The sequence below is a fragment of the Schistocerca americana genome, chromosome 1 (assembly GCF_021461395.2).
Source record: "Schistocerca americana isolate TAMUIC-IGC-003095 chromosome 1, iqSchAmer2.1, whole genome shotgun sequence".
Classification (NCBI taxonomy): Eukaryota; Metazoa; Arthropoda; class Insecta; order Orthoptera; family Acrididae; genus Schistocerca; species Schistocerca americana.
The window spans coordinates 84,122,201-84,149,116 of record NC_060119.1 but is presented as its reverse complement, the minus strand read 5'-3'; the positions used below and the strand labels follow the sequence as shown (position 1 = coordinate 84,149,116).

The 26,916-nt window shown below is 45.0% G+C and overlaps 2 protein-coding genes across 2 annotated transcripts in view; both read left to right on the top strand.

Moving 5' to 3' along the window:
- The first annotated feature begins 2,115 nt into the window (after nucleotides 1–2,115).
- On the top strand, nucleotides 2,116–2,631 carry LOC124597888 (homeobox protein Nkx-6.1-like). The gene has a single exon (XM_047135969.1). It carries the CDS (start codon nucleotides 2,116–2,118, stop codon nucleotides 2,629–2,631), a length of 516 nt encoding a protein of 171 aa, XP_046991925.1.
- Nucleotides 2,503–26,916, top strand: part of LOC124548326 (heparan sulfate glucosamine 3-O-sulfotransferase 5-like) — a 143,359-nt gene continuing 118,945 nt past the window's right edge. Inside the window, exons 1-2 of the mRNA XM_047125167.1 lie at nucleotides 2,503–2,575; nucleotides 24,882–25,084. Coding sequence (XP_046981123.1) covers nucleotides 24,917–25,084 — 168 coding nt within the window. The 5' untranslated portion in view covers nucleotides 2,503–2,575; nucleotides 24,882–24,916. The remainder of the gene's footprint in view (nucleotides 2,576–24,881; nucleotides 25,085–26,916) is intronic.

Genomic DNA, 26,916 nt, shown 5'->3' with positions numbered 1-26,916 from the left:
ATTAATCCAGCTACGTACTTTTCTTCATAGCATTAATTACGTAGCCTGTTGCAGACTTGACGCCCGTCGGCGTGTGTGTACGCGTGCCTTTCCTTCGGCTACCTCCAGTGGCGTAACAGTCTTGTTACGTCACTACAGACATAATGAACGTACAGTTTGTACTGTATCCTACAACAAGTGCTGAAACTGACGGCCATCGGCCTCAATCCAAGCGTGACATCGGCGAACAAGATTCTGACACACCTTGACAAATATCTCTGATGTATTTCGAATCACACCACATGCAGCTACAATTCTGGCAACTAATTCCATCTCCTTATCCACTCGGGTCTCGTACACAAGTGACTTTGGATATCCCCATATAAATTAGTCAAGGGGATTCAGGTGAGGTGACCTCGTAAGCCATGGAATAGGATCTCCCCTTCCAATCCAGTGACCAAGAAACACAGCACAGACGGTTGCGGACATCTACAGTGTAGTAAGGCGTCTGTCATGGGACACTGTAAATACCATACAACAGAGCGACTTTATAAACAAGTAAAGTAAACATAACTTGCATCTTGACTTCCTAGTTGTTAGGCTCCTCCAGCTTATTTCCTTGCAGGAAATAAAAAACGTATATGTAAATAAACAGCACAGTACGTGTAAACTTTTACGCATGCCAGTTGTAAATAAGCTGGAAAATAGTAACGCTAGGCAAAATGGTAGACGCGTTTACTTCCATACCTCCTTAAGCTGGTTTCTCCGACCCCAGTTTCCTACCTTAAATTGTTCTGTGGAGCATTCTCTATGTCTTCTTACATTTTTGCACGCTTTTACGCAAACACCCCGTATAAATTAGCTTCATCGACCACAACGTTTACAAATTAAGGCTACTCAGATCTTGTAAATTCAGCAACACAGCAACACGATACTAACCGGTTTCACCTTAAAATATACCATCTTGGAATAAAAAATGGTAAAGTCGTCAGGGGCACAACACGCAGTTCTGCCCATCCGTGTGGTAAAATGGAGTACCTATTTAAACGAATGGAAAAAAGAAAACAGTTCGATTCTAGCTTTAAAAAATGTGAAAAATAGTGTAATCCTTAAAAATACTACGAAAGGGTACCATAAATCTATTTTAAGTGCCAAAACTGGTTTTTCAGAACGAGCGTCAGATTGTCAAAATACTGCAGAAATATAAGAAAAATCTAAATAATTGGTCCCAATAAAGAACAAAAACACTCGTTATTATGGTCAGAAATCTCAGACGAAGTAATTGTCTTCCTCCTCAGCGTTGGAACATTGTCCACCATTTACTGTTGATGCTGTACCTGCCTTGTTTTAACAGAAAAAAAATGATCCAGTGATTCCTCCGGAGTTCAGTTCACTCGATGGGAATTCTTTTCTTTCTCTCAACTATTGGTGGATTTTCTCAGTCCTAAATGCGGAAACTGTCAACGAAGCCATCCAGCTTAAAATGGGAGTCGTCGTTGAAGATGGTTTAGCCCACAAAATCGGAATTCCCTTCTTATTTAGTAATGGAATTTTTGAACTCTTTTTCGCTATGCCAGTAGAAGTTGTTGAGTCATTTTAGTAAGCAGAGAGATACAAATCTTTAGTGGGAATATGGCGCAGAGTGACTGTCTGAATGCCCATTTCTTGTGCACGATAAGTAATCAATGTTGTTGGACTCTCAGGTACAATCTGAAGAAATGAGGCGATGTTTGCTTATGAAGGATCGATAGGAGGTCGTGTCGTGTTTTCCCTCCATGAAAATTTGAAGCAGTACTTCCGAATTTTTCGATTATTCTTATCACAGTTGACGAATTTGGAATATTATTTCTACCGAAAATTGGACACTCTTTACGTGTTGTAATAGTTAAGTCACGCCATTTTGATAGATGTTTAACTACGAAAAAGCGCTATTGTATCATGTAGCAATCCATGTTTACTAGCTTCTGTCGCCTTGTCACAATTACCGACGTCCTGAATCATGCCAGTCAAAATGGCTCCCTTGCGTTCTTAGTGTAACGCATTGTCCGACATTCTTCTATATCAAAGCGCGCCGCACGGTTCCCCTTCGCTTATGTCAGTGTGTGCGTGTTGCTGTGTTTCAGATGGTGGGGTGCGATGAGGCCCCTGACGACGACGGCAGCGGCGACGACGTCCGGATCTTCGACGCCTGAGCCGCTGCTGGGGCCGGCGGCGGGCTCGGGGGCAGCACCGGAAGGGTGCGGGGGCGGCAGTGGCGGGGGCGGCAGTGGTGCGTGCGCGGAGTGCGTGTCGCGGCCTCGCGTGGCGGCTGCGCTGGCGGGCGTGGCGTTGGTGTCGCTGCTGCTGGCGCTGCACCTGCTGTACGACGGCGCGCTGCACTCGGTGCTCGAGTCCTCGGGGGCGGCCGCCGCGGCGCAGCTCAAGGCCGAGCTGGCCGCCGCGGCCGCCGCCGCCGCCGCCGCGGCCGCCGCAGCCAGCGAGGAGCAGCTGCAGCTGCAGCTTCAGGCGGCGGGCACCGACGGCCCGGGGGCGGCGGCCGCCGGCAGGGTCCACTTCGCCAGGACGTCGCGCCGCCTGCCGCAGGCGCTCATCATAGGTGCGTCCCCGCATAGTGCAGGCCCGCTCCGAATCTCGCTACAGAACTTACTGTAACGTTTCCTGGCTGTCTAAAGACAATAGCAATGACCTCGAGACAGCCTTAAGGGGGAATGACAGGGTGGCGGCCGATAAAGATTTTATATTTTTTGTTACAGAATTGGAATGTATGGACGTCGAAGAATTATTACACAATATTATGCGTGAACTCGAAAAAATAACGATTCTGTGAGCGACTGAAGCAGAGTTTGCACGGTACGCCTCGGTGTTAAGAAACTGGTTGCCACAAGTCGTTATCGATGCCGTCACCACTATTTATACCGATATGAGTAAATCTGATTTGCTGGAGCATTGAAACTTCCTGGCAGATTGAAACTGTGTGCCGGACCTTTGCCTCTATCAACTGAGCTACCCAAGCACGACTCACGCCCCAGCCAAAGGTCCCGAGTTCGAGTCTCGGTCCAGCACACAGTTTTAATCCCCCAGAAAGTTTCATATCAGCGCACACTCCGCTGTAGAGTGAAAATTTCATGCTGGAGCATTGTTTGGGCGGTTGTACTCAAAATGTGAATGAAAGTGTCAATAGCCTCATCTGGAGATACGCTCCAAAATAACGTCCAGCCGAAACGAAATTGTCAAAATTGCTTCAAATTTGGCCGTATGTCTATTCAGTGTGGGCCATGCTGGATTAATGCACGTGGCACATGCCCTTCAGATCAAAATCGGCAATGAAATATATTATGTCTCCATGCACGTCGTCAAATAAGTGGAGTCTAGGAATCCTACGTGTTCGGTTCACTAGAAGACAGTTCAAACAGATCGTGTTAAAGAGTTTTACTACAGAAAAGTAAATGATAATGCTTAACTTTGACAGTTATACAGAAGATCGCAGGCAAAGGGCGACATACAAAATAGGCACTCTCTTCTAACTAAAAAAATAAACTCCACCCTGAACAGGTCAGGAAGGCCCAAGGGTACTGACTGGCCATCGTATCATCCTCAGCTCACAGGCACTGTCACTGGATCCGGATATGGAGGGGAATGTGGTCAGTTTGCCTCAAAAGGGCTGAGTGCACCCGGCTTGCCAACAGCGCTCGGATGGTCACCCATCCAAGTACTAGCCAAGCCCGACAGCGCTTAACTTTGGTGATCTGACGAGGTGTTACCACTGCAGCAAGGCCGTTGGTAAGCAATCTCTTCAGTATAACAATTCGTAAGTCTGTGTTATAGAGTGTACAAGCGAAGTAACGAGCGTTGACGCTTCTATCCAGGTCGGTAGTCTTGAAGCTGCTGTTGAACTGGGGCGTGGCCAGTCAGTCGCGGCGCTTATATCCTCTTCACTTAGGAGCCGTTGCTGTCACGTTGTCGTCCTGCAGACGGGTCGACCTGCGTGCGAAGGGCTGAAGTCTTCTCACAACCATCTCTTCTCTATCGTTCCCAACTCGCGTGCCGGCGCATGACTTCACTCCGTAACAAAACGCGTCGATTCTTTGAAGGTAGAGGCGCCAGCGGCGATGCGCTCAACAACGAAAAGGCCTTTGAGGACAAAAATGAGTGCTTATCAGGTCAAAGTAGCAGAAAGCGGCCATCCACTAGCCGGGGCTATAGTTATTATGGACCAGGCATCAATGATACCCCCTAAGCTTAAGCTTTGTCCTTTTTTTAAATAATGTCATAAATACTTGTCAAACTTTAAACGCGTTCTTCTCAAAACCATGTCTTTCGGCATCGTCGTCGCGCATGCTAAAATTTCCATCCGGTTTCAATGATTTTTTGTCTCCCTTGTAGCAAATTGAATTCTCTTTAGTTCATCGTAGCCGATTTTTTTTAATGTTGTTTTTTTCGGCAAAAATGAGGGGCCCGAGAAGTGGTCATTTTTCAAATATCTATAATTTCGCCATTTTTTTTCAAATCCCTACGATGAACTAAAATTACAGCAAGGATGAGGGTGCTATATTAATTTCTTGATTCCGATGGCCACAACCGGAGTTAGATCTGCCTCGGAAAAATCCCAATTACACAATGAAGATGTTAATATTTATCAGCAAAAAGTACCAATAAAAACTTCAATGTATGCTTTACTCATTGCAGTAAACCCCATTGGTCTACTACATTCCAGTACGGAGAAAAAAAATCCTGAGTTTGAGCAATACTTTCGCCCTTCAACCTGTTGTTCCTCCTTAAGTGTATCACAAGCTCTCCGCCGTTACGTATCGCCTCCTGCCGTAGACACCAGACGTAGTTTAAGCACTACATATTCTTACTACCGGTAGAAAACACTTACGCTGCATAACTCCATAAACAGTTAATTACGCAATTGAATGAAACACCAGAGCTTGATCTTCGTTGGCAGTTCACTGCACTGTTTGGCGTGCGTGAAGAAGACTGCTGCGGATACTTGGCCCAGGTCTTTCTCAATAAGTATACACAGTAAACGAAAAGAAATCGCAACACGAAGAAGGAGTTGTGAGAGAAACGAAAGCTGGTAGGCGTGTCTCCACATCCAAAAGGTGACAGCTTTTGAGATTTGGCACCAGTTGGATAACACTAGCCCTTGTGGCGCCACTATGAGGATGCATATCAGCTTGTCTTTAAATTCGCGCCGTAACAGTCGAGGGCCACAGTTACCTTGCAGACTGGACATAGTGAATTGTTACTCAAGAATGCCTTTAAGACAACGACGAAGCAATTTATCAACAGCTCACCAAGTTTGAATGAGGTCGTGTAAATGGGTTTCGAGAAGCTGGATGTTCCTTCCGTGACATTACAGAAAAATTCGGCGGGGTTGTAAGCCCTGTACATGATTGCTGGCAACGGTGGTCACATGAAGGTGCAACAGCAAGAAGATCGGAATCCGGACGGCCACGTTGCATGGCCATGACCTAGAGGGAAGGCCACTGTGTTCAGCATTTGGCTGTGGCGCGTCGCGCTACATCTGCAAAAGCAATTCGACCAGCAATTGACATCACAGTGACACAACGAACTGTTAGAAATCGGTTACTTCAAGGACAACACCGAGATAGACTCCCTTCAGAGTGTATTCCACTGAACCCATACCACCTCAGTTTGCCGATCTCAGCGGTTTTAAGCGAGAGCTGATTGGAGGGTGGCGTGGAGGTCTCCTGTATTTTATGAACAAAGTCGGTTCTACTTTGTGGCCGTGTGTTGATTAGCAGGAGGTCAGGTGAGTACCTGCAACCAACCTGTCTGCGGCCTAGACACATTCGGTCTACACCTGGGGATATTACAGCAGGAGCACTCCCGTGCAAAAACAAATTTGCACGTCAGTGTGGTGATTTGACCTGTTTTGCTCCCACTCACGAACAGCATTCCAAGGGGTATTTTCCAACAGGATAACGCTCACCCACGTACTGGTGTTTTAACACAACATGGCCTACAGAGTGTCGTGATGTTGCACTGACTGTTTCCTAATCAGATATGTCTCCAAACGAGAACATAACGACATCACTGGGAGGTAACTCCATCGTCATCCGCAACCAGCATGAACCTCCCTGTATTGACAGACCGTCCGCTGCTCGTGGTCTCGCAGTAGCGTTCTCGGTTCCCGAGCACGGGGTGCCGGGTTCAATTCCCGGCGGGGGTCAGGGATTTTCCCTGCCTCGAGATGACTGGGTGGTGTTGTCTTCTTGCCGGCCGCGGTGGTCTAGCGGTTCTAGGCGCTCAGTCCGGAACCGCGCGACTGCTACGGTCGCAGGTTCGAATCCTGCCTCGGGCATGGATGTGTGTGATGTCCTTAGGTTAGTTAGGTTTAAGTAGTTCTAAGTTCTAGGGGACTGATGACCTTAGATGTTAAGTCCCATAGTGCTCAGAGCCATTTTTTTTTGTCTTCTTAATCATCATTGATCCCCATTACGGTCGGTGGAAGGCAATGGCAAGTCACCTCCACTAGGACTTTGCCTAGTACGGCGGCGGGGGCTCCCACAACGTTACCCTGTGCTCTGTCACGGAGTATGGGACTTCATCGTCATCGTCATCATCAGTGCAAAAGGCATGGAACTCCAACTCTTAGACTGACGTCGGGCACCTGTTCAGCGCAATGCATGGACGCTTTCATGCTTGCATTAAACATTCTGACGGTTACTTCGGTTATTAATGTACTAGCATTTCACATTTGCAATAGGCTTTCTCAGACTTACATTAAACTGTGATCCTGCAACGTTAATGATTTAAATATGTTACCTCGACACGTGTATTCTCCAAATTTCATTACTCTACATGACTTGTTTCTTCCTGTTCCGGTTTTTTCCGTTAGTTTATTATACTCGCGCTCGACCGATTGGGTAAGACAACTTCTGGCGTGTGGCAGTTATGCTCCGAAGACGAATATCGGCTAATCCCCGTGGCTTGGCTCCTAGGCGTCTCCCTCAGCCTCAGATGAAAAACATATCGTAGAATGTCCTCCAATCTCATTTTCCAATTCCATTGTCCGCTGAACTCCAGGGCTTTTGTTAGCACCGTCAGCATTGGCTGCGTGCACGATTTCTGCCCGCCAGTACCAAGAGCATTCTCCCTGTCCTTTCTCTTTCTCTTAATCAATTTTTCTCTTTATTTTCATCACCATAGTGTTGCGGGGACGCCTCACATTCCGAGCACTTCAAAATTAACTTTCCTTCCCAGTTTCTCTTGTCGCTGCTGCAACGAATTCTCTAGGCGGCAGTTCGTCGCTCTCTGCATGTCTTCCAATACTGTTGACTCGAAAGTGTGCGCGAATGCAGTAAAGCGTGACCGAGCCGAACTCAGCGCCCGCCCTAAAAATATCTTCCTTTGAGCGTGTGAGTCGCGGTCGGCGTAATGAATGGAATCCGGTCACTTCATGGCATATCGCCTTCGCCAGCAGGGAGACCTGGCTACGCTTGCGAATGCGAATGCTAGTGCTAGCTCTCCACAGAAGGACTGTCTACGTGCATTACTTTACCTATTGTGTAATCGGACAGTAAAGGATCTCACTTAGTCACATTTCGCAATGATAAAATTCCGGAACACAGAGTTCAGTATTTCTGACATCTCTGCGTAGCTTCCGTTTCGGCTCTAGTATGGATCACTGATCAACTGTTTGGGCGACTTCTATTTGCTGGTTATCCTATCAAATTTCTCGACGTCGTCATCTTGCAGTACTGATACAGAACTTTCTTTTGTAAGCTCTAAACTTCCTGATAGCTGATGATGGCAGTAACCGAAACGACGCAGTGAATAAAGAAATTTTAATAAGCGATCTGGACGGTTTCATTCACAAAATATCCACAATGGTCACGGAATCATGCAGGAGCTTCATTTCCTTTGTTAAGTCTTGTATTTGCTGGGTACCTATTTTGACTTATTCCTCGACTTACTTTCCAAACGTCAATATTTAGGAATACTGTCCTATGCTTAATGCAATCGTTTCATAGCAGTACATTTTATGTGCAGATGTGTTTTTTTCTGAGCCACTCTGAACTATGCATGGTAGATATAGTAATGGCAGTAGTTTCAAGTGTGGAAGTGAACTTACAGGTTTAAGAATGAATAAGTAATGAAGAAAACAGGCGAAGAAAGAAGATTGTTGGAAGTGATCAGAGAGAGGAAAAAGTCTAGGATATACAGGGTGATCCATTGATCGTGACCGGGCCAAATATCTCACGAAATAAGCGTCAAACGAAAAAACTACAAAGAACAAAACTCGTCTGGCTTGAAGGAGGAAAGCAGATGGCGTTATGGTTGGCCCGCTAGATGCCGCTGCCTTAGGTCAAACGGATATCAACTGCGTTTCTTTAAACAGGAACCCCTATTTTTTACTACATGTTCGCGTAGTACGTAAAGAAATATGAATGTTTTAGTTGGGCCACTTTTTTCGCTTTGTGATAGATGGCGCTGTAATAGTCACAAACATATGGCTCACAATTTTAGACGAACAGCTGGTAACAGGTATGTTTTTTAAATTAAAATACAGAACGTAGGTACGTTTGAACATTTTATTTCGGTTGTTCCAATGTGATGCATGTACCTTTGTGAACTTATCATTTCTGAGAACGCATGCTGTTACAGCGTGATTACCTGTAGAAACCACATTAAGCAATAAATGCTCAAAATGACGTCCGTCAACCTCAGTTCATTTGGCGACACGTGTACCGACGTTCCTCTCAACAGCAAGTAGTTCGCCTTCCGTAATGTTCGCACATGCATTGACAATGCGCTGACGCATATTGTCAGGCGTTGTCGGTGGATCACGATAGCAAAGATCATTCAACTTTCTCAACAGAAAGAAATCCGGGGACGTAAGATCCGGTGAACGTGCGGGTCATGGTATGCTGCTTCGACGACCAAACCACCTGTCATGAAATATGTTATTCAATAACGCTTTAACCGCATGCGAGCTATGTGCCGGACATCCATGTTGTAAGTACACCGCCATTCTGTTGTGCAGTGAAACATCGGTAGAACACTACGTAAGAAATCAGCATACATTGCACCATTTAGATTGCCATCGATAAAATGGGGGCCAATTATCCTTCCTCCCATAAAGCCGCATTAACCTGCCAAAGTCGCAGGTGTTCCGTTTGTCGCAGCCATCGTGGATTTTCGGTTGCCCAATAGTGCATATTATGCCGGTTTACGTTGCCGCTGTTGGTGAATGACGCTTCGTCACTAAATAGAATGTGTGAAAAAAATCTGTCATCGTCCCGTAATTTCTTTTGTGCCAGTGGCAGAACTGTACACGAAGTTCAAAGTCGTCGCCATGCAATTGTTCAAAAATGTTCAAATGTGTGTGAAATCTTATGGGACTTAACTATTAAGGTCATCAGTCCCTAAGCTTACACACTACTTTACCAAAATTATCCTAAGGACAAACACACACACCCATGCCCGAGGGAGGACTCGAACCTCCGCCGGGAGCAGCCGCACAGCCCATGACTGCAGCGCCTAAGACCGCTCGGCTAATCCCGCGCGGCGCCATGCAATTCCTGTTGCATAGAAATATGGTACGGGTGCAATCGATGTTGATGTAGCATTTTCAACACCGACGTTTTTGAGATTCCCGATTCTCGAGCAATTTGTCAGCTACTGGTGTGCGGATTAGTCGCGACAGCAGCTAAAACACCTTCTTGGGCATCCTCATTTGTTGCGGGTCGTTGTTGACGTTTCACATGTGGCTGAACACTTCCTGATTCCTTAAACAACGTAACTATCCGGCGAACGGTCCGGACACTTGGATGATGTCGTCCAGGATACCGAGCAGCATACATAGCACACGCCCGTTTGGCATTTTGATCACAATAGCCATACATCAACACGATATCGACCTTTTCCGCAATTGGTAAACGGTCCATTTTAACACGGGTAATGTATCACGAAGCAAATACCGTCCGCACTGGAGGAATGTTACGTGATACCACGTGCTTATACGTTTGTGCCATCTATCACGAAGCGAAAAAAGTGGTCCAACTAAAACATTCATATTTCTTTACGTACTACTCGAATATGTAATAAAAATGGGGGTTCCTATTTTTAAAAAAAACGCAGTTGATATTCGTTTGACCTATGGCAGCGCCATCTAGAGGGCCAACAATAGCGCCATCTGTTTTTCCTCTTGAAGCTAGACGAGTTTCGTTCTTTGTAGTTTTTTCGTTTGATGCTTATTTCGCTAGATATTTGGCTCGGTCACTATCAATGGACCACCCTGTACACTGCATAGAAATTGTATGAAACAAAGGACTACAGAGGAAAAAGTGCTCTGCACTGTCCGGATCTCCTCCTTCCCCATGCCGCTGCCTGTGTGTCCATTCCTCCGCTCCCCCTTTCTATCCATATTTCACCTCTCCTGTCTCTCTTCACCCTCTCCTCCTCCTCGTCCTCCTGTCTGTGCCTGCCTCCACGTCCTGCCTTCTCTCTCCACTTTATCACTCTCATCTCTACTGCATTTTTTTCCACATTGTAACTAACATGTGTACCTAGTTTGACCGAAACTGTTGCAGCTGTTTACAATGAAATTTGCTCACATACGTGCACGTCAGACTTATTTCACACATATTTAACATATTTAACGCATAGTTTTACACATATTTCACCTGCATGTGTAACGAGTTTCGGCCTGCTGTTTCATTTCACGCAGCTTAATATTTATGGCGTCTTATCTCCTGAACTATGTGTCGTACAATGATACAGTTTTGTAGGCACATCCAGAGTCAAATGCGGATATTGTCTGCAAAAAGTGTTGCTAACAGATTTAGTAGCAATGATGTAATAAATTTACACGTCTAACACAATATGGTAAGTTTTCAGGTAAACGTTGTTTATCACGTCGTATCTCCTGAACCAAGTGTCATACACTGATGTAGTTCTTCTGTTACATTTACTGGTATATGTGTCACGAATACAGTTACCAATAAAGAAATAATAAACTAAAACGTCATTCTTCATGTGGCAGTTTTACTGCAGGAGCAACGATTATGTAGTAAACAACAATTTGTTTTTCCTTTCATCATTTTCTGGGGGTTGTAAAAGAGAAAAAAATTTCGTAAAGATTTGAAATTATGTGTTGCAAGCCTCTAAGTGTTCTCATTCTAAAATGCTGGATCACTAAAGTATAAGTATTCTCTCGTCGCGGGCTACACTGCTTTACCACCTCCACTGCCTCCCCTTTGATAGGTTTCAGACAGTAAATTATATGTGTACCAAGTTCGGTTGAAATCGATGGTTTAGTAGGAGACGTGAAACCTACGTACACACACACACACACACACACACACACATATATATATATATATATATATATATATATATATATATATATATATATATATATATATATACACAGCCATTTTTATACTTTGTATGGAGTACTGGCTTGTCCTGCCGTGCAGAGTATTCTCAGGTCTGGCCCGCAACATGCAGTTTGTCAACAGTGGTATGAATGACACAAAAATTAAACATATAACACGTTGCCAGTCCGAAACACATTGCTGTTTCGACTCAAATTCGCATAAGCAGTGGCGCGACAGTTGTTGCCACCAGCGCTAGAATTTAAAGACGATACAATCCGCCGTCCTGTACTATGCCACGTAATGGGGCACGGTTTATCGCTTCATATAGAGATATATTCGCAGCGGTAGCTGTGCGAGCCGGTAGAGTGACGGGTTTCCCACTCCACGAGTGACAGACGGTCCACTAGTGACAGATGGATACGTCACGTGGACCCGGAGCGTGGGAGAGCTCTGACATGTAGGCTACTTCTGTCCTTGAGCGACGGCACACTGAAGCAAGTCCGGTATCAGATTTGGCGCCATGATGCATATTTAAGTGCTCGAGTGATCAAATTCAGAATACTGAGGGACTTGCCTATTAATTTCTAAGTACAATTTCATTTATTACATTTTAATGCATAAAAGTTAACAAAAATAGGAACGCTGTTATGAATATTGGCGGAAAATCACGAAAATGCTCCCTTCTCAGGCAGACGGGAAACAGGACGGCTATTGTTACGACTGGCTTTGGAAATGTCATCAGTCAATCTTCATTATTTGAGCACGTATCGGTATGCATGCTACAGCAACCGTATCTACCGTATCTATTATGTTCCATTACGCTGCACACGAAAATGGGATGTTCCGGGTTCAATTGATGATAAGAAGGTAGGTAAAAGTGTTTTGGATATTAGGCTAGGGACCATTTATATGCCTAACAGAAGGACGGTATTAGCGTCACTATCATAAAGTACTGCTACTTATTAATATTGCTCACTTCTTCCTACTTAGGCAAATGGAGTAAATCGGTTAGTTCTTTTTGAATTTGATGTGGTCTACGGTGTACTTGATAGGACTTATGAAGGTACCATTAGTTCATGAGCGGTTCCCCAGAAAACTCCACAAAAGTGGTGGTTTTACTACATTTTCACCATCACCAGTGGACCAAAACCCTGCTAAAGATTTCAAGACAGTTATGCACAGGAAATGGCTGAAATTATTACGATATATTTCTAAGATCCCACCCCATCTGCAACAGCCGTGAGAATTTCTTTGCCCTCTTTATCGCTTCCGAGCTAGAGTGGTCAAAATTTACCCTACCTGTGCACGTAAATACGCACGTAATGCCCGGCGTGAGGCGAAAACCTAGTTTATAGAGAAACGTACCACGGAGAAATATGCTGTAAAGTGTCTCCGTTATCATCTGGGAACTCCATGTTAGAGTAAAGAAGGACATGCAAAATTTTTTGCAACTAAAATCCGGTGTGACGCCTAAAATTAGCTTTGCGTTATTTCAATTTCACAAAGGAAAATGTTCTAAATTTTACTGACCGATACATGTCTTTTCAAATGACTTGCCTGCCCTACTTGCAGCAGAGAAAAGAAGGGAACCAGCGGAAATATGCTCCTATAGGAGCTCAAAAATGCGATTATGTTCTTGTTTATTTAAAAGACTCTGAAAGCTGCTTCATTCTACCTTCCTCAGCACCTTTAAAATTCTCCCCAAAATTTTGGCATCCGAATGTACTCGCACTTTTTTGAACTGAAAGGGAGGAAGAAAATGGCAGTGGAAAAGAGACGGAAAAGTAATAAATACTGGAAGGTAGTACCCATTGGTTGTGTTATAGAAAGATCAAAGGAGACATTGCCAGTGTGATACAAAGAGAGACACACAGCGCCAGTGGAACATAGCTGACAGTGCTAGAACAGTGCCAGGAAAAGAGTGAGGGAGACAGTGCCAGGCGGGGAGGACTCGAGAGAGAAACAGAAAGCGGAAGTGGGTGAGAGCCAGTGATAGTGATGGACAGAGTATATGACAATGACAACGAGGGAGAGCAAGCTAGAAATGGTGAGAAGAGACAGCAGCAATATGAAGGAAAGAACGTAGGATGTAAGGTCCGCCAGTTATGCGAAACACCGTTTCTTCCAAGTTTCCAAACATGTTTCAGCACCACTGTGTCATCATCAATGGGTTTCCGTTTTATTTAATGTGTATTGTGAACATATCTACTAAATTATTACAAAATTATGTGGATATTTAGTTCATACAATAATTCATTTCCTTTCGTTAATACCTTTATACTTGGTATGCACGATTTTTCTGGACCACTTGTGTATTATTTATAACAGGTAGCTTGTCATCTGCAACCAAAAGAAGTGGATGAGAAATTTTGTTGGGAGTTAACCTATCATCTAAACGTAATTTAGTTTGACTCGATATTTCCCACCTATATTCGTTTTTACTTACGATTGCGTGTGGCAAGCCCATTTATTCTCAGCATCATGGTCAGGTACTGTGATGCACACGTAAATATAGCATGTATTTTCACAAATAAGGTCGGAAAAGCACTTTGCACTTCACCAAAACACAGTGTAATTGTGGTTGTTGTGTGTCCCAGCCCAGTGTGTGTTCATTTGTTCACCAGTCAGTTCGGCACCAAATTTGAATTTTGTTTACATTTTATCTTTGTGTGTGTTTTCTGTATGCTTCTTAGCTGTTTGTATTCTCTTATACATGGTGTTCCTTTTGTGTGTAAAATGGCGAGTCTTTGCAGAGCGCAGTGTATCCATTTATACAGGGCTATTACAAATGATTGAAGCGATTTCATAAATTCACTGTAGCTCCATTCATTGACATATGGTCACGACACACTACAGATACGTAGAAAAACTCATAAAGTTTTGTTCGGCTGAAGCCGCACTTCAGGTTTCTGCTCGAGAGCGCAGTGAGACAAAATGGCGACAGGAGCCGAGAAAGCGTATGTCGTGCTTGAAATGCACTCACATCAGTCAGTCATAACAGTGCAACGACACTTCAGGACGAAGTTCAACAAAGATCCACCAACTGCTAGCTCCATTCGGCGATGGGATGCGCAGTTTAAAGCTTCTGGATGCCTCTGTAAGGGGAAATCAACGGGTCGGCCTGCAGTGAGCGAAGAAACGGTTGAACGCGTGCGGGCAAGTTTCACGCGTAGCCCGCGGAAGTCGACGAATAAAGCAAGCAGGGAGCTAAACGTACCACAGCCGATGGTTTGGAAAATCTTACGGAAAAGGCTAAAGCAGAAGCCTTACCGTTTACAATTGCTACAAGCCCTGACACCCGATGACAAAGTCAAACGCTTTGAATTTTCGGCGCGGTTGCAACAGCTCATGGAAGAGGATGCGTTCAGTGCGAAACTTGTTTTCAGTGATGAAGCAACATTTTTTCTTAATGGTGAAGTGAACAGACACAATGTGCGAATCTGGGCGGTAGAGAATCCTCACGCATTCGTGCAGCAAATTCGCAATTCACCAAAAGTTAACGTGTTTTGTGCAATCTCACGGTTTAAAGTTTACGGCCCCTTTTTCTTCTGCGAAAAAAACGTTACAGGACACGTGTATCTGGACATGCTGGAAAATTGGCTCATGCCACAACTGGAGACCGACAGCGCCGACTTCATCTTTCAACAGGATGGTGCTCCACTCCACTTCCATCATGATGTTCGGCATTTCCTAAACAGGAGATTGGAAAACCGATGGATCGGTCGTGGTGGATATCATGATCAGCAATTCATGTCATGGCCTCCACGCTCTCCCGACTTAACCCCATGCGATTTCTTTCTGTGGGCTTATGTGAAAGATTCAGTGTTTAAACCTCCTCTACCAAGAAACGTGCCAGAACTGCGAGCTCGCATCAACGATGCTTTCGAACTCATTGATGGGGACATGCTGCGCCGAGTGTGGGAGCAACTTGATTATCGGCTTGATGTCTGCTGAATCACTAAAGGGGCACAAATCGAACATTTGTGAACGCCTACAAAAACTTTTTGAGTTTTTGTATGTGTGTGCAAAGCATTGTGAAAATATCTCAAGTAATAAAGTTATTGTAGAGCTGTGAAATCGCTTCAATCATTTGTAATAACCCTGTATGTCCAATGACATACAAATAGTAAGAGAGAGCAAGAGGGGCACGGTGACAGTGAGGGGAGACTGTAGCAGTAGGATAGAACGAAGGTGAATGTTACTGTGAGACAGGAGACAACGACAGAGCGACACGAAGAGATAGTGACAATGAGTTGGACTGAATGAGTGAACAAGAAAGGGCAACTGGGTGTAGACGGTGTGAGCGACTTACAGCGATGGTCTAGTGTGTGTGAGTGAGTTGCAGTTAGGGGAGCTTGTGTCAGTTTGAGGTGAGTTTCATGTTAAGACAAGTGGGAACGTTTGCATGCTAAAATTTAAAGGTGCTGATGAAGGTAGAATGAGGCAGTTGGTATCCCACTTTTTAATCAGGGTCTTTTAAATAAACAGGAACACACCTGCATCTTTTGTTCTCGGATGGAGCATTTTTCCGCTGGTCAATTATGATTGGTTACTTTCATTCAGGAAAGTTATTTTAAGTATAATTTTGCTTTGGAATATATTAATTTGAACATAAAGGACATGAAAGTAAGTATAGTGAATTAATGTTTAATATTTGTGGCGCTCGAGATTTTCTGATCAGACTCCGCGATCATTACAGTGATTTATAAGTTTAGACTGGATATCACGTAGAACTGATTGTGTTATATGGACAAGGTTCTTCTTACTTTTATTTCTAGACAAAATTTTTGTTTACAAAGTGTGACCGTTTATACGTGATGTATTACGATAGAGAAAGGAGCCTGTGACTATTGGAGAGGGTGCCACAGATTATCCCAAAGTCGTAACATAACACACACATGTCGTATTAAAACATACAAAAATGGTTCAAATGGCTCTGAGCACTATGGGACTTAACATCTATGGTCATCAGTCCCCTAGAACTTAGAACTACTTAAACCTAACTAACCTAAGGACAGCACACAACACCCAGCCATCACGAGGAAAACATACAAATCCACCTGTTGATGGAGGTTTAAAACTTTGAAATGTATTGTGAAATAAATGAAAACTGATTGGTAACGGTCAACTTGTTATTTCTTACATTAATTGGAACAATACATAAAATGGATTCCATGTATTTAAGGACATGGAAATCATCGTAGCGACGTAGCAGCAATGCATAAAGCCACACTGAATGTCACTGATTATAACAGCGTGTTAGAAACATCGACCCAGCGGAAAATAATTCCGGTGGGGTTAGTTAGATAGATACAGAAGACAGGAGGTAAACAGGCATCTGCTCTAACGGTCAGTGAAACACCAACTGAAGAGTGTAACGCAAAAACCTGGTATGTGCCGTTTTAAATGAATTAGTTGATGCGTTACAGCGCATCTACGTAAAATTGCCAGTGCACCCAAGACTATGTGCCACAGTGATTAGTTTATTTTAATTCATTCATCGCAAGGTGGAAGCTTTGCTACGTTGCCCACCTGTTTACCCAGAGGTCTGCTAAGTATCAATAGCTGACTTGAATAAAAACAGGATGATTTTTTATCTTGAATCACTTGGAGTCCTGACATCACTGAACATAAGATCTTAGTATCCGGCCACAGCTACTTGCTGTGCAATAGGGACATTGCGCTGAGTGAGAAGAGGCAGAGCGTGCGCGTGCATTTGCACCTGAAGTCCTGCAAGACATTGTAAGATCTGCTACATACGCTAACAAATTTGAAGTCGTTGGCTTAACTGAATGTCATTAATATTCACTGTGCTGTAGATTCTTGACTAACAAGAAAAGTTTTCAGATCTCGAAGGTAACTATGGTACGCATAAAAGCAAGGAATCACAGAGTAGTAGGAGTGATATATATCATCAGCGAATTGGAAACTTGGAAAAATGTTAATATTCTAAAAACTGGAGCGGAGGATTCTGAAATCATAAATGTAATATTCAACAGAACTGAAGGGCAAAGAGTACTTAGCAAAGAAGAAAAATCTTTTTATGTGCATTTGCGTCATACATACGTGGACTGATTTGTATTTCGAGATTCATTCAAACAGACTACTGGTAATAGAACTGAAACTACCTTGGCACTTAGTTGATTTTCAGTAAATGGATATTTCTGACTTTAACAATTCATACTACTAATCTGACACGCAATATCATTACTTAATTCACTGCCGGCAAAAAATTAGTACACCTTGAAAAGTGCCGTCCATTTTGACCCGATACTGACATACGCCACGTGGGGGCAGTAGATGTGCTGATAATGGCTGCAGCGTCGTCCGCGAACAGAGTGCGTAGTAGCATAGTTATTACAGCGCCATCTATGTCTAGCCTCTAATAGGGAATGCTCACAGCCAGAAGGCTTAGTGTGGCTCGAAAGTGCGAAGCAAGCACACAATCATGCCACAGAGACGTACACATGCTTCCTACCGCCAACTGTTTGAGTTTGAAAATGGTCAAATTGTGGCCTTGCGAGTGGCGGGATGGTCCATTCGGAGAACTGCAACAGAATTTGGACATGCTGCCTCAGTTGTGCAACCTGGCAGAAAACCTAAAGAGATTCTGGTCGTATGTAAAGTATGCTACGGCAAAGCACAATCAATGCCTTTTCTGCCAGATAGCAAGTGCTGCTAAAGCAGAATTACTAAACACAGCCTGCTGAAGTTCCTTCACCAAAGGAGACGTGGAAAATATTACAATATTCGAATCAGGAAGAGCTGGCAACTTGAGTAACTTAGAAGTAGATATTCTCGGAGTAGTGAAGCAAATTAAATCAATAAAAATAAGTCATCCGATCCAGACCGTATACCGATGTTCCTTTCAGAATATGCTGATGCAATAGCTCCATACTGAACAATCATATACAGCCGCTTGCTCGACGAAAGATCCGTACCCAAAGTCTGGAAGGTGAACAGGTCACACCAGTATTTAAGAAAGGAAATATGAGTAATCGACTGACAGGCTCATATCATTAACGTCGATGTGCAGCAGGATTCTGGAGCACATAATGTGTTCGGACATTATCAGTTACCTTCAACAGAACGGTATTTTGACAAACAGTGGCCGACCGCTGTTTCCGAGCGCTTCTTGGCGCTTCAGTGCGGAACCGCGCTGCTGCTAAAGTAGCAGCTTCGAATCCTGCCTCGGGCATGGATGTGTGTGATGTCCTTAGGTTAGTTAGGTTTAAGTAGTTCTAAGTCTAGGGGATTGATGACCTCAGGTGTTAAGCCCCATAGTGCTTAGAGCCATTGGGACCATATTTTGACAAACAGTGAACACGGATTTAGACAACATCGTTCTTGTGTAGCACAACTAGCTTTTTACTCACACGAAGTGCTGTGTGGTATTGACATAGGATTTCAATCTGACTTCTTGTCAGACAGGTTGCAGCTCGTAATAAATTGCAGAAAGTCATCGAGTAGAACAGAAGTGATTTCTGGCAGTGCCGAAGGTAGTGTTGTAGGCCCTCTGCTGTTCCTTATCTATATAAACGATTTAGGAGACAATCTGAGCAGCCGTCTCAGGTTGTTTGCAGTTGATGCTGTCGTTTATCGCCTACTGGAGCGTCAGATGATCAAAATAAATTGCAAAACCGTTTAGCAAAGATATATGTATTGTGCGAAAATTGGCAATTGACCATAAATAATGAAACGCATGAAGTCATCCACATGAGTGTTAAAAGGAATCGGTTAAACTTTAGTTATACGATAAATTAATCAAATCTAAATCCTGTAAATCTGACGAAATATATCTGAATTACAGTTACGAACGACTTAAATTGGAAATAACACAGGAAAATGTTGTCGGGAAGGCGAACCAAAGACTGCAGTTTATTGGCAGAACGTTTAGAAGATGCAACAGATCTACTAAAGAGACTGTCTACACTACTTTTCTACACTACTTCGTCCCTTCTTTTTGGAGTACTGCTGCAGGTTTATGGAGTACTTCGAGAAAGTTCGGAGAAGAACAGCACTTTTTGTATTATCGGGAAATAGGGGAGAGAATGTCAAGGACATGATACAGGATTTGAGCTGGACATCATTAAAACAAAGGCGTTTCTCGTTGCGGCGGGATCTTCTCCCGAAATTTCAATCACGAATTTCTCCTCCGAATGCGAAAGTATTTTGCTGACGCCGACCTACATAGATAGAAACGACCATCAAAACTAAATAAGGGAAATCAGAGCTTACATGGAACGATATAGGTGTTCGCTTCTTGCGCGCGCTGTTGAGAGTGGAAGAATAGAGAGTTACTGTGAAGGTAGTTCGATGAACCCTCCGCCAGGCACTTATGTGTGATTTGCAGAGTATCGGTGTAGAGTAGATGCTGTTATCAGCGGTTACGGGAACATTCTCGCACTCGCAGGCAATGTTCTGGACGTCAACGCATGCCCGCCAGGAACGAGTATTGTTAAGGACAGCAGTGGCAGATGGTACAGCTACAGCAGCACAGATAAGAGGGCTTGTGAGCCCAGACGTGTCAGCACCAACTGTTGCGAACCGCTTATTATCAGTGGGACTGCGGGCACGCAAGCCTCTTGCTCAGCTTCCACTTAGCCCACTGCTTCGACGCGCACGGCTCGACTGGTGCCGTCATAGGATCACTTGATGAATGGAATGACGCCGTAGTCTTCAACGATGATAGCAGAAAAACGTATTCAGCCTGTACGAATGTGATGGTCATTTGCGCTTACGACACAGACCTGAGGAGCGCTGTCTCGCAGAGCGCATTCCTCCACGAAGCACTGACCTCGCTGCATGCCTTATGGGCTGGGGTGCGATAAGCTACAACTACCGTTCAGCTTTGGTGCTTCTGAAGGGGACTCTAATCATCGGTTGCTAGATGCAGCTTGTTTTTAGACCCGTTCCTTTTCCGTCCTTGCAACAGAAAGGTGTGTTTTCCCGGAGGATAATCCTCGCCCACATACTGCCCCTGAAACTCAACGCGCTCTGCAAGACCAGCACGATAGCTGAACTTCAGAATTATGTATTAATGCCTTCAGCTGCTGAAGGGCGTTGATATACACTGCTGTCCAGTAAAATTGCTACACCAAGAAGAAATGCAGATGATAAACGGGTATTCATTGGACAAATGTATTATACTAGAACTCACATGTGATTACACTTTCACGCAGTTTGGGTGCATAGATCCTGAGAAATCAGTACCCAGAACAACCACCTCTGGCCGTAATAACGGCCTTGATACGCCTGGGCATTGAGTCAGAGCTTGGATGGCGTATACAGGTACAGCTGCCCATGCAGCTGCAACACGATGCCACGGTTCGTCAAGAGTAGTGAGTGGCGTATTGTGAAGAGTCAGTTGCTCGGGCACCATTGACCAAACGTTTTCAGTTGGTGAGAAATCTAGAGAATGTGCTGGCCAGGGCAGAAGTACAACATTTTCTGCATCCAGAAAGGCCCGTACAGGACCTGCTACATGCGGTCGTGCATTATCCTGCTAAAATGTAGGGTTTAACAGGGACCGAATGAAGGGTAGAGCCACGGGCCGTAACACATCTGAAATATAACGTCCACTGTTCAAAGTGCCGTCAATGCGAACAAGAGGTGACCAGGACGTGTAACCAATGGCACCCCATACCATCGCGCTGCGTGATACGCCAGTATGGCGGTGACGAATACACGCTTCCAATGTGCGTACACCGCGATGTCACCAAACAAGGACGCGGCCATCATGATGCTGTAAACATAACCTGCATTCATCCGAAAATATGACGTTTTGCCATTGGTGCACCCAGGTTCTTCGTTCAGTACACCATCGCAGGCGCTTCTGTCTGTGATGCAGCGTCAAGGGTAACCGCAACCCATGTCCTCCGAGCTAATAGTCCATGCTGCTGCAAACGTCGTTGAACTGTTCGTGCAGATGGCTGTTGTCTTGCAAACGTCCCCATCTGTTGACTCAGGGATCGAGACGTGGCTGCACGATCCGTTACAGCCATGCGGATAAGATGTCTGTCATCTCGACTGCTCGAGGCCGTTGGGATCCAGCAAGACGTTCCGTATTACTCTCCTGAACCCACCGATTCCATATTCTGCTAACAGTCATTGGATCTCGACCAACGCGAGCAGCATTGTCGCGATACGATAAGCCGCAATGACGATAGGCTATAATCCGACCATTTTCAAAGTCGGAAACGTGATGGTACGCATTTCTCCTCCTTACACAAGGCATCTCAACAACGTTTCACCAGGCGACGCCGGTCAACTGCTGTTTGTGTATGAGAAATCGGTTGGAAACTTTCCTCATGTGGGCACGTTGTAGGTGTCGCCACCGGCGCCAAGCTTGTGTGAACGCTCTGAAAAGCTAATCATTTGCCTATCACAGCATCTTCTTCCTGTCGGTTAAATATCGCGTCTGTAGCACGTCATCTTCGTGTTGTAGCATTTTTAATAGCCAGTAGTGTAAATCAACAGGGACAGGTGAAAATGTGTGCCCCGACCGGGACTCGAACCCGCGTCCTCTTGTATACATATCAGACGCTCTATCCATCTGTTTCGCCGAGGGCATAGAGGATAGTGCGACTGTGGGGAATACTCCGCGCACGACTCCTGCGAGACCCGCATTCTCGCCTTGTATGTCCACACATTACATTCGTAGTGTCCCTACCCAACACACTCGTTACTCGTGGAAGACATTCTTACCAAGTCCTGTAAGAGTTCGGGTAATATGTGTGCATTAGCACAGAAGAAGGAGGTCATGACCAGTATTGCCAGAACTATATACTTATATTTATGTTGTGTTGGTTCTTTTGGTGGCTCAGCTGGATACAGCGTCTGCCATACAAGCAGGAGATCCCGGGTTCGAGTCCCGATCGGGGCCCACATTTTCACCTGTCCCCGTTGATATATCAACGTCCGTCAGCAGCTGAAGGTATTAATATATAATTCTAATTTCGTTCTAGACGGCTTCAGGTTATCAATGGTGTGTGTTCCTTCGGACATGTCCGAAACAGCAGCCACCATATCCATATAAGTATATAGACTTGTCTCTAATAGAGCACCTGTGGAATATGATGGTGCGAGAAGTGACTCATGCGACTCGTCAAACAACAATTCTTACAGAACTACGTGAGCAGGTCGAGCAGGCGTGGAATAACGCATCCCAGGACAGTATTCGCGATGTGTACGATTGGCTGGATGCTAGAGTCAGCTTCGGCATTGCCGCCCGTGGGGGGATACACTATGTACTAATATGGGTGTTTAAGCACTGGTCGATACCTGGTATCTCCGAACCGCAAGTGCTATTGTATAAATGTATTTCAAATGGTTGAAATGGCTCTGAGCACTAGGGGACTTAACATCTGAGGTCATCATTCCCCCCAGAACTTAGAATTACTTAAAGCTAACTAACCTAAGGACATCACACACATCCATGCCCGAGGCAGGATTCGAACCCGCGACCGTAGCGGTAGCGTGGTTCCAGACTGAAGCGCCTAGAACCGCTCGGCTACAGTGGCCGGCTGTAAATGTATTCATTTCATGCATTCCATATCCACTATTGACACATAAATGTTAAATGGGTTAAAAATCTCTAAAAGGGTGTACTAATTTTTTTCCGGCAGTGTACAACAATCTACACACAACTCTCCTTCTATTTAGTGTGTACTACATTCAATATTAAAATTCAAAAGGATAACTCCTGTGCTACATTTGTGACACTTAGCAGGTTTTTGGTTTACACTCTTCAGTTGCAGACTGCTAGCATTTACTCTTGGTAATTTTTTTCAACAGAGCCCTCCACATTGAACTTCACGTAAGGGATAACTTACAGTGTTAGCGTATTTGCATATACGACAGTCACTCCAAAAGAAATGCACACTATTTTTTTTTTAAATCCATGTGTGTAGACACATCCTTTAGGAACAATATTTTCATTTCTCCACATAATTTCCATCCCTCTCAACTGCCTTACGCCATCTTGGAACCAGCGCCTGTATACCCGCACGGTAAAATTCTAGACCAACCTGTTGGAGCCACTGTTTGGCAGCGTGCACAAGGGAGTCATCATCTTCAAACCTTGTTCCACGAAGAGAGTCTTTCAGTTTCCCAAAGAGATGATAGTCACCTGGAGCCCTCCCACCATTCTCGTACTGTTCCAACAGTTCGCTGCATCCGTTTTTCTTGTTTCTTTGTGAGCCACTGTCAACATCATGGCAACCCACCTGGCACAAACCTTATTTAACGCCAACACTTTCAGCATTCTGCGAACATTTCCTTCCCCTATCCCAATGTAGCGAGGCAATTCGTTCACTGTGATGCGTCTGTCAGCAGTCACCAACTCTCTGCACATTGTCTGGAATGTGTGCGGTACGAGGCCTGCCGCTGCGAGGACAATCCTCAATATTGCCGTGCCGGCTTTCATCACGTAACATGCTTGCCCACCGACTAACTGTACTGCGATCGACAGCAGCATCTCCATACACCTTTTTCAACCTCTTGTGGATGTTTCTCACTGTCTCGTTTTCACAGCACAGGAATTCTATGACAGCACGTTGCTTCTGACGAACGTCAAGTGTAGCAGCCATCTTGAAGACATGCTGTGACGGCTCCACTCACGGGGACAGGTTGAACTAAGTTTGAAAACAAGCGGGAAAGATGTATCTACACACGGTAAAACTTTCACACATGCAGAATGGAAACTGTATTTTTACAAAAATAATGTGCACTTCCAGAATGAGATTTTCACTCTGCAGCGGAGTGTGCGCTGATATGAAACTTCCTGGCAGATTAAAACTGTGTGCCCGACCGAGACTCGAACTCGGGACCTTTGCCTTTCGCGGGCAAGTGCTCTACCAACTTTTTTTTTTTTATTTTTTTCTTTTAAATCTCATTTTGTTCGCTTTTGTTCGTTGCATCTGCTCAGGGCGGACGTCGTAAGACATCCGTTTTAGTTCCTTGTTGATCGGTTAACTCAGTTTTTTTATTACAGAGGGCACGTAACCCCCTGACCGAACACGCTGAGCTACCGTGCCGGCTATCAACTGAGCTACCGAAGCACGACTCACGCCCGGTACTCACAGCTTTACTTCTGCCAGTACCTCGTCTCCTACCTTCCAAACTTTACAGAAGCTCTCCTGCGAACCTTGCAGAACTAGCACTCCTGAAAGAAAGGATATTGCGGAGACATGGCTTAGCCACAGCCTGGGGAAGGTTGCCAGAATGAGAAGTAAAGCTGTGAGTACCGGGCGTGAGTCGTGCATCGGTAGCTCAGTTGGCAGAGCACTTGCCCGCGAAAGGCAAAGGTCCCGAGTTCGAGTCTCGGTCTCGCACACAGTTTTAATCTGCCAGGAAGTTTCAATGCGCACTTCTTTGGGAGTGAGCCGCGTAGTAATGAATCGCAGCAGAAAGATTATCTACATCGATGTTTTCAAATAAAATGGAACGGTAACTTTCATCTCATTCACTTTTATGAAGTGGAAGCGCTACAGTGTGTGGGAGCAGTGGATGAGTGCTACAGCTCGGCCCTCCTACGTCTGCCCGCAGGCGTGCGCAAGTGCGGGACGCGCGCGCTGCTCGAGATGCTGGCGCTGCACCCGCGCGTGCAGAAGGCGGCCGGCGAGGTGCACTTCTTCGACCGCGACGACAACTACCGGCGCGGCCTGGACTGGTACCGCCGCAAGATGCCGCACTCGTTCCGCGGCCAGATCACCATCGAGAAGAGCCCCAGCTACTTCGTCACGCCCGAGGTGAGTCTCCGTCCGTCGCCTCTCCCAGTCGCCTTGCAGCGCGCGAGCCATTCTGCATGTTCGTGTCAGGTACCAGGGTCCATATGGTGCCCTGTGGCCTTACCTGTGCTTGCGAGGGACAGAAAGAAAATCTGAACCCGCGTTAAATATAGCAACAGTACTGTACAGTTCAACGGGAATTCCGCTACTAAACGCGAGGGAGACCGCAGACGGGTAGGGGCAGTACGTCGAAGGTCTCTTTGAGGAGGAGGAAACGTCCGATGAAGTGACTGAAGAAGAAATGGGAGTTGATACAGAAGACATAGGGGATCCAGTACTGGTGTCAGAGTTTTGGAAGGCGTGCCATCTGATAGGGCGGAAGGGATAGATTACATACCTTCAGAATTTCCGAGGTTATTGCGGAAAGTGGTAAACAAACGACACTTCTAGCTGGCGGGTAGAATCAATGAGACTGGGGACGTAACATCAGACGTTGGGAAAAAATATCATCCCCATAATCCCGACAGATAATTGCAAGATTTATAGCACAATCAGCCTAACATCATGTGCATCCAAGCTGCTGGCAATGGAAAAGATATGTTTGATGACGATCAGTTTGACTTTAGAAAAGGTAATGGCACCACAGAGAGGCAGTGATGACGTAGCGCTTGATAATAGAGGCACGGTTGGGTTGTTTTGTGGGAGGAGACCAGACAGCGAGGTCATCAGCCTCATCGGATTAGGGAACGAAGGGGAAGGAAGTCGGCCGTGCCATTTCAAAGGAACCATTCCGGCATTTGCCTGGAGCGATTTAGGGAAATAACGGGAAACTTGAATCAGGATGGCCGGACGCGGGATTGAACCTTCGTCCTCTCGAATGCGAGTCCAGTGTGCTAGCCACTGCGCCACCTCGCTCGGTAGAAGCAAGGTTTAAGAAAACTCAGGACATGTTGATTTGCTTTGCCCCCAAGAGAAAACGTTTCATAGTGTAAAGTGAAGCAAGGCGCTCGAAATTCTCAAGAACGTAGGTGTAAGCTATAAGTTGGGTAATACACAACATGTGTGAGAACCAAGAAAGAACAAGTAGAGTGGAAGACCAACAACGAAGTTCTCGGGCTAGAAATGGTGTGACGCACTGATTCAGTCTCCCACTGCCGTTCAATTTGTACATCGAAAAAGCAATGACGAAAATAAAAAGGAGGTTCAGGAGTGTGATTATTATTCAGGGTGAAGGGATAGATGATAATATTTCCTGATGACACTGTCATTCTCAGTGAAAGCAAGGAAGAATTAGAAGACTTACTGAACACAATGAACAGTCTACTGAGTACAGTATATGCATTGCCAGTAAACAGAAGAAAGAAGAAATGAATGAGGAGTGGCAGAACTTTGACGTCAAAACTGAGGACTATGAGGTAAACGCAATAAAGTAATTCTGCTACCTTGGAAGAAACATTATGTATGACGGACAACGCAAGGAGGACATGAAAGTAAAATAGCGCAGGCGTAGAGGGCATTCCTGGCCAAGAGAATACTACTAGTATCAAACATTGGCCTTTTTTAAGAAAGATATCTCTGAGAATGTACGTCTCCAGCAGAGCATTTATGGAGTTGAATTATCACGGTGAGAAAACCGGAAAAGAAGAGAATCGAAGCGTTCGAGATGTGCTGCTATAGAAGAATGTTTAAAATTAGATGGACTGAGAAAATACGAAATGTGGAAGTAGTCCGTGGAACTGTCAAAGAAAGGAATATATGGGAAACACGAAAAAAAGGGACAGAAAGATAGAACTTGTGTTAAAACATGAAGGACTAGCTTTCGTGGTACAGAAGAAAGCGGTATAGGAGAAAAA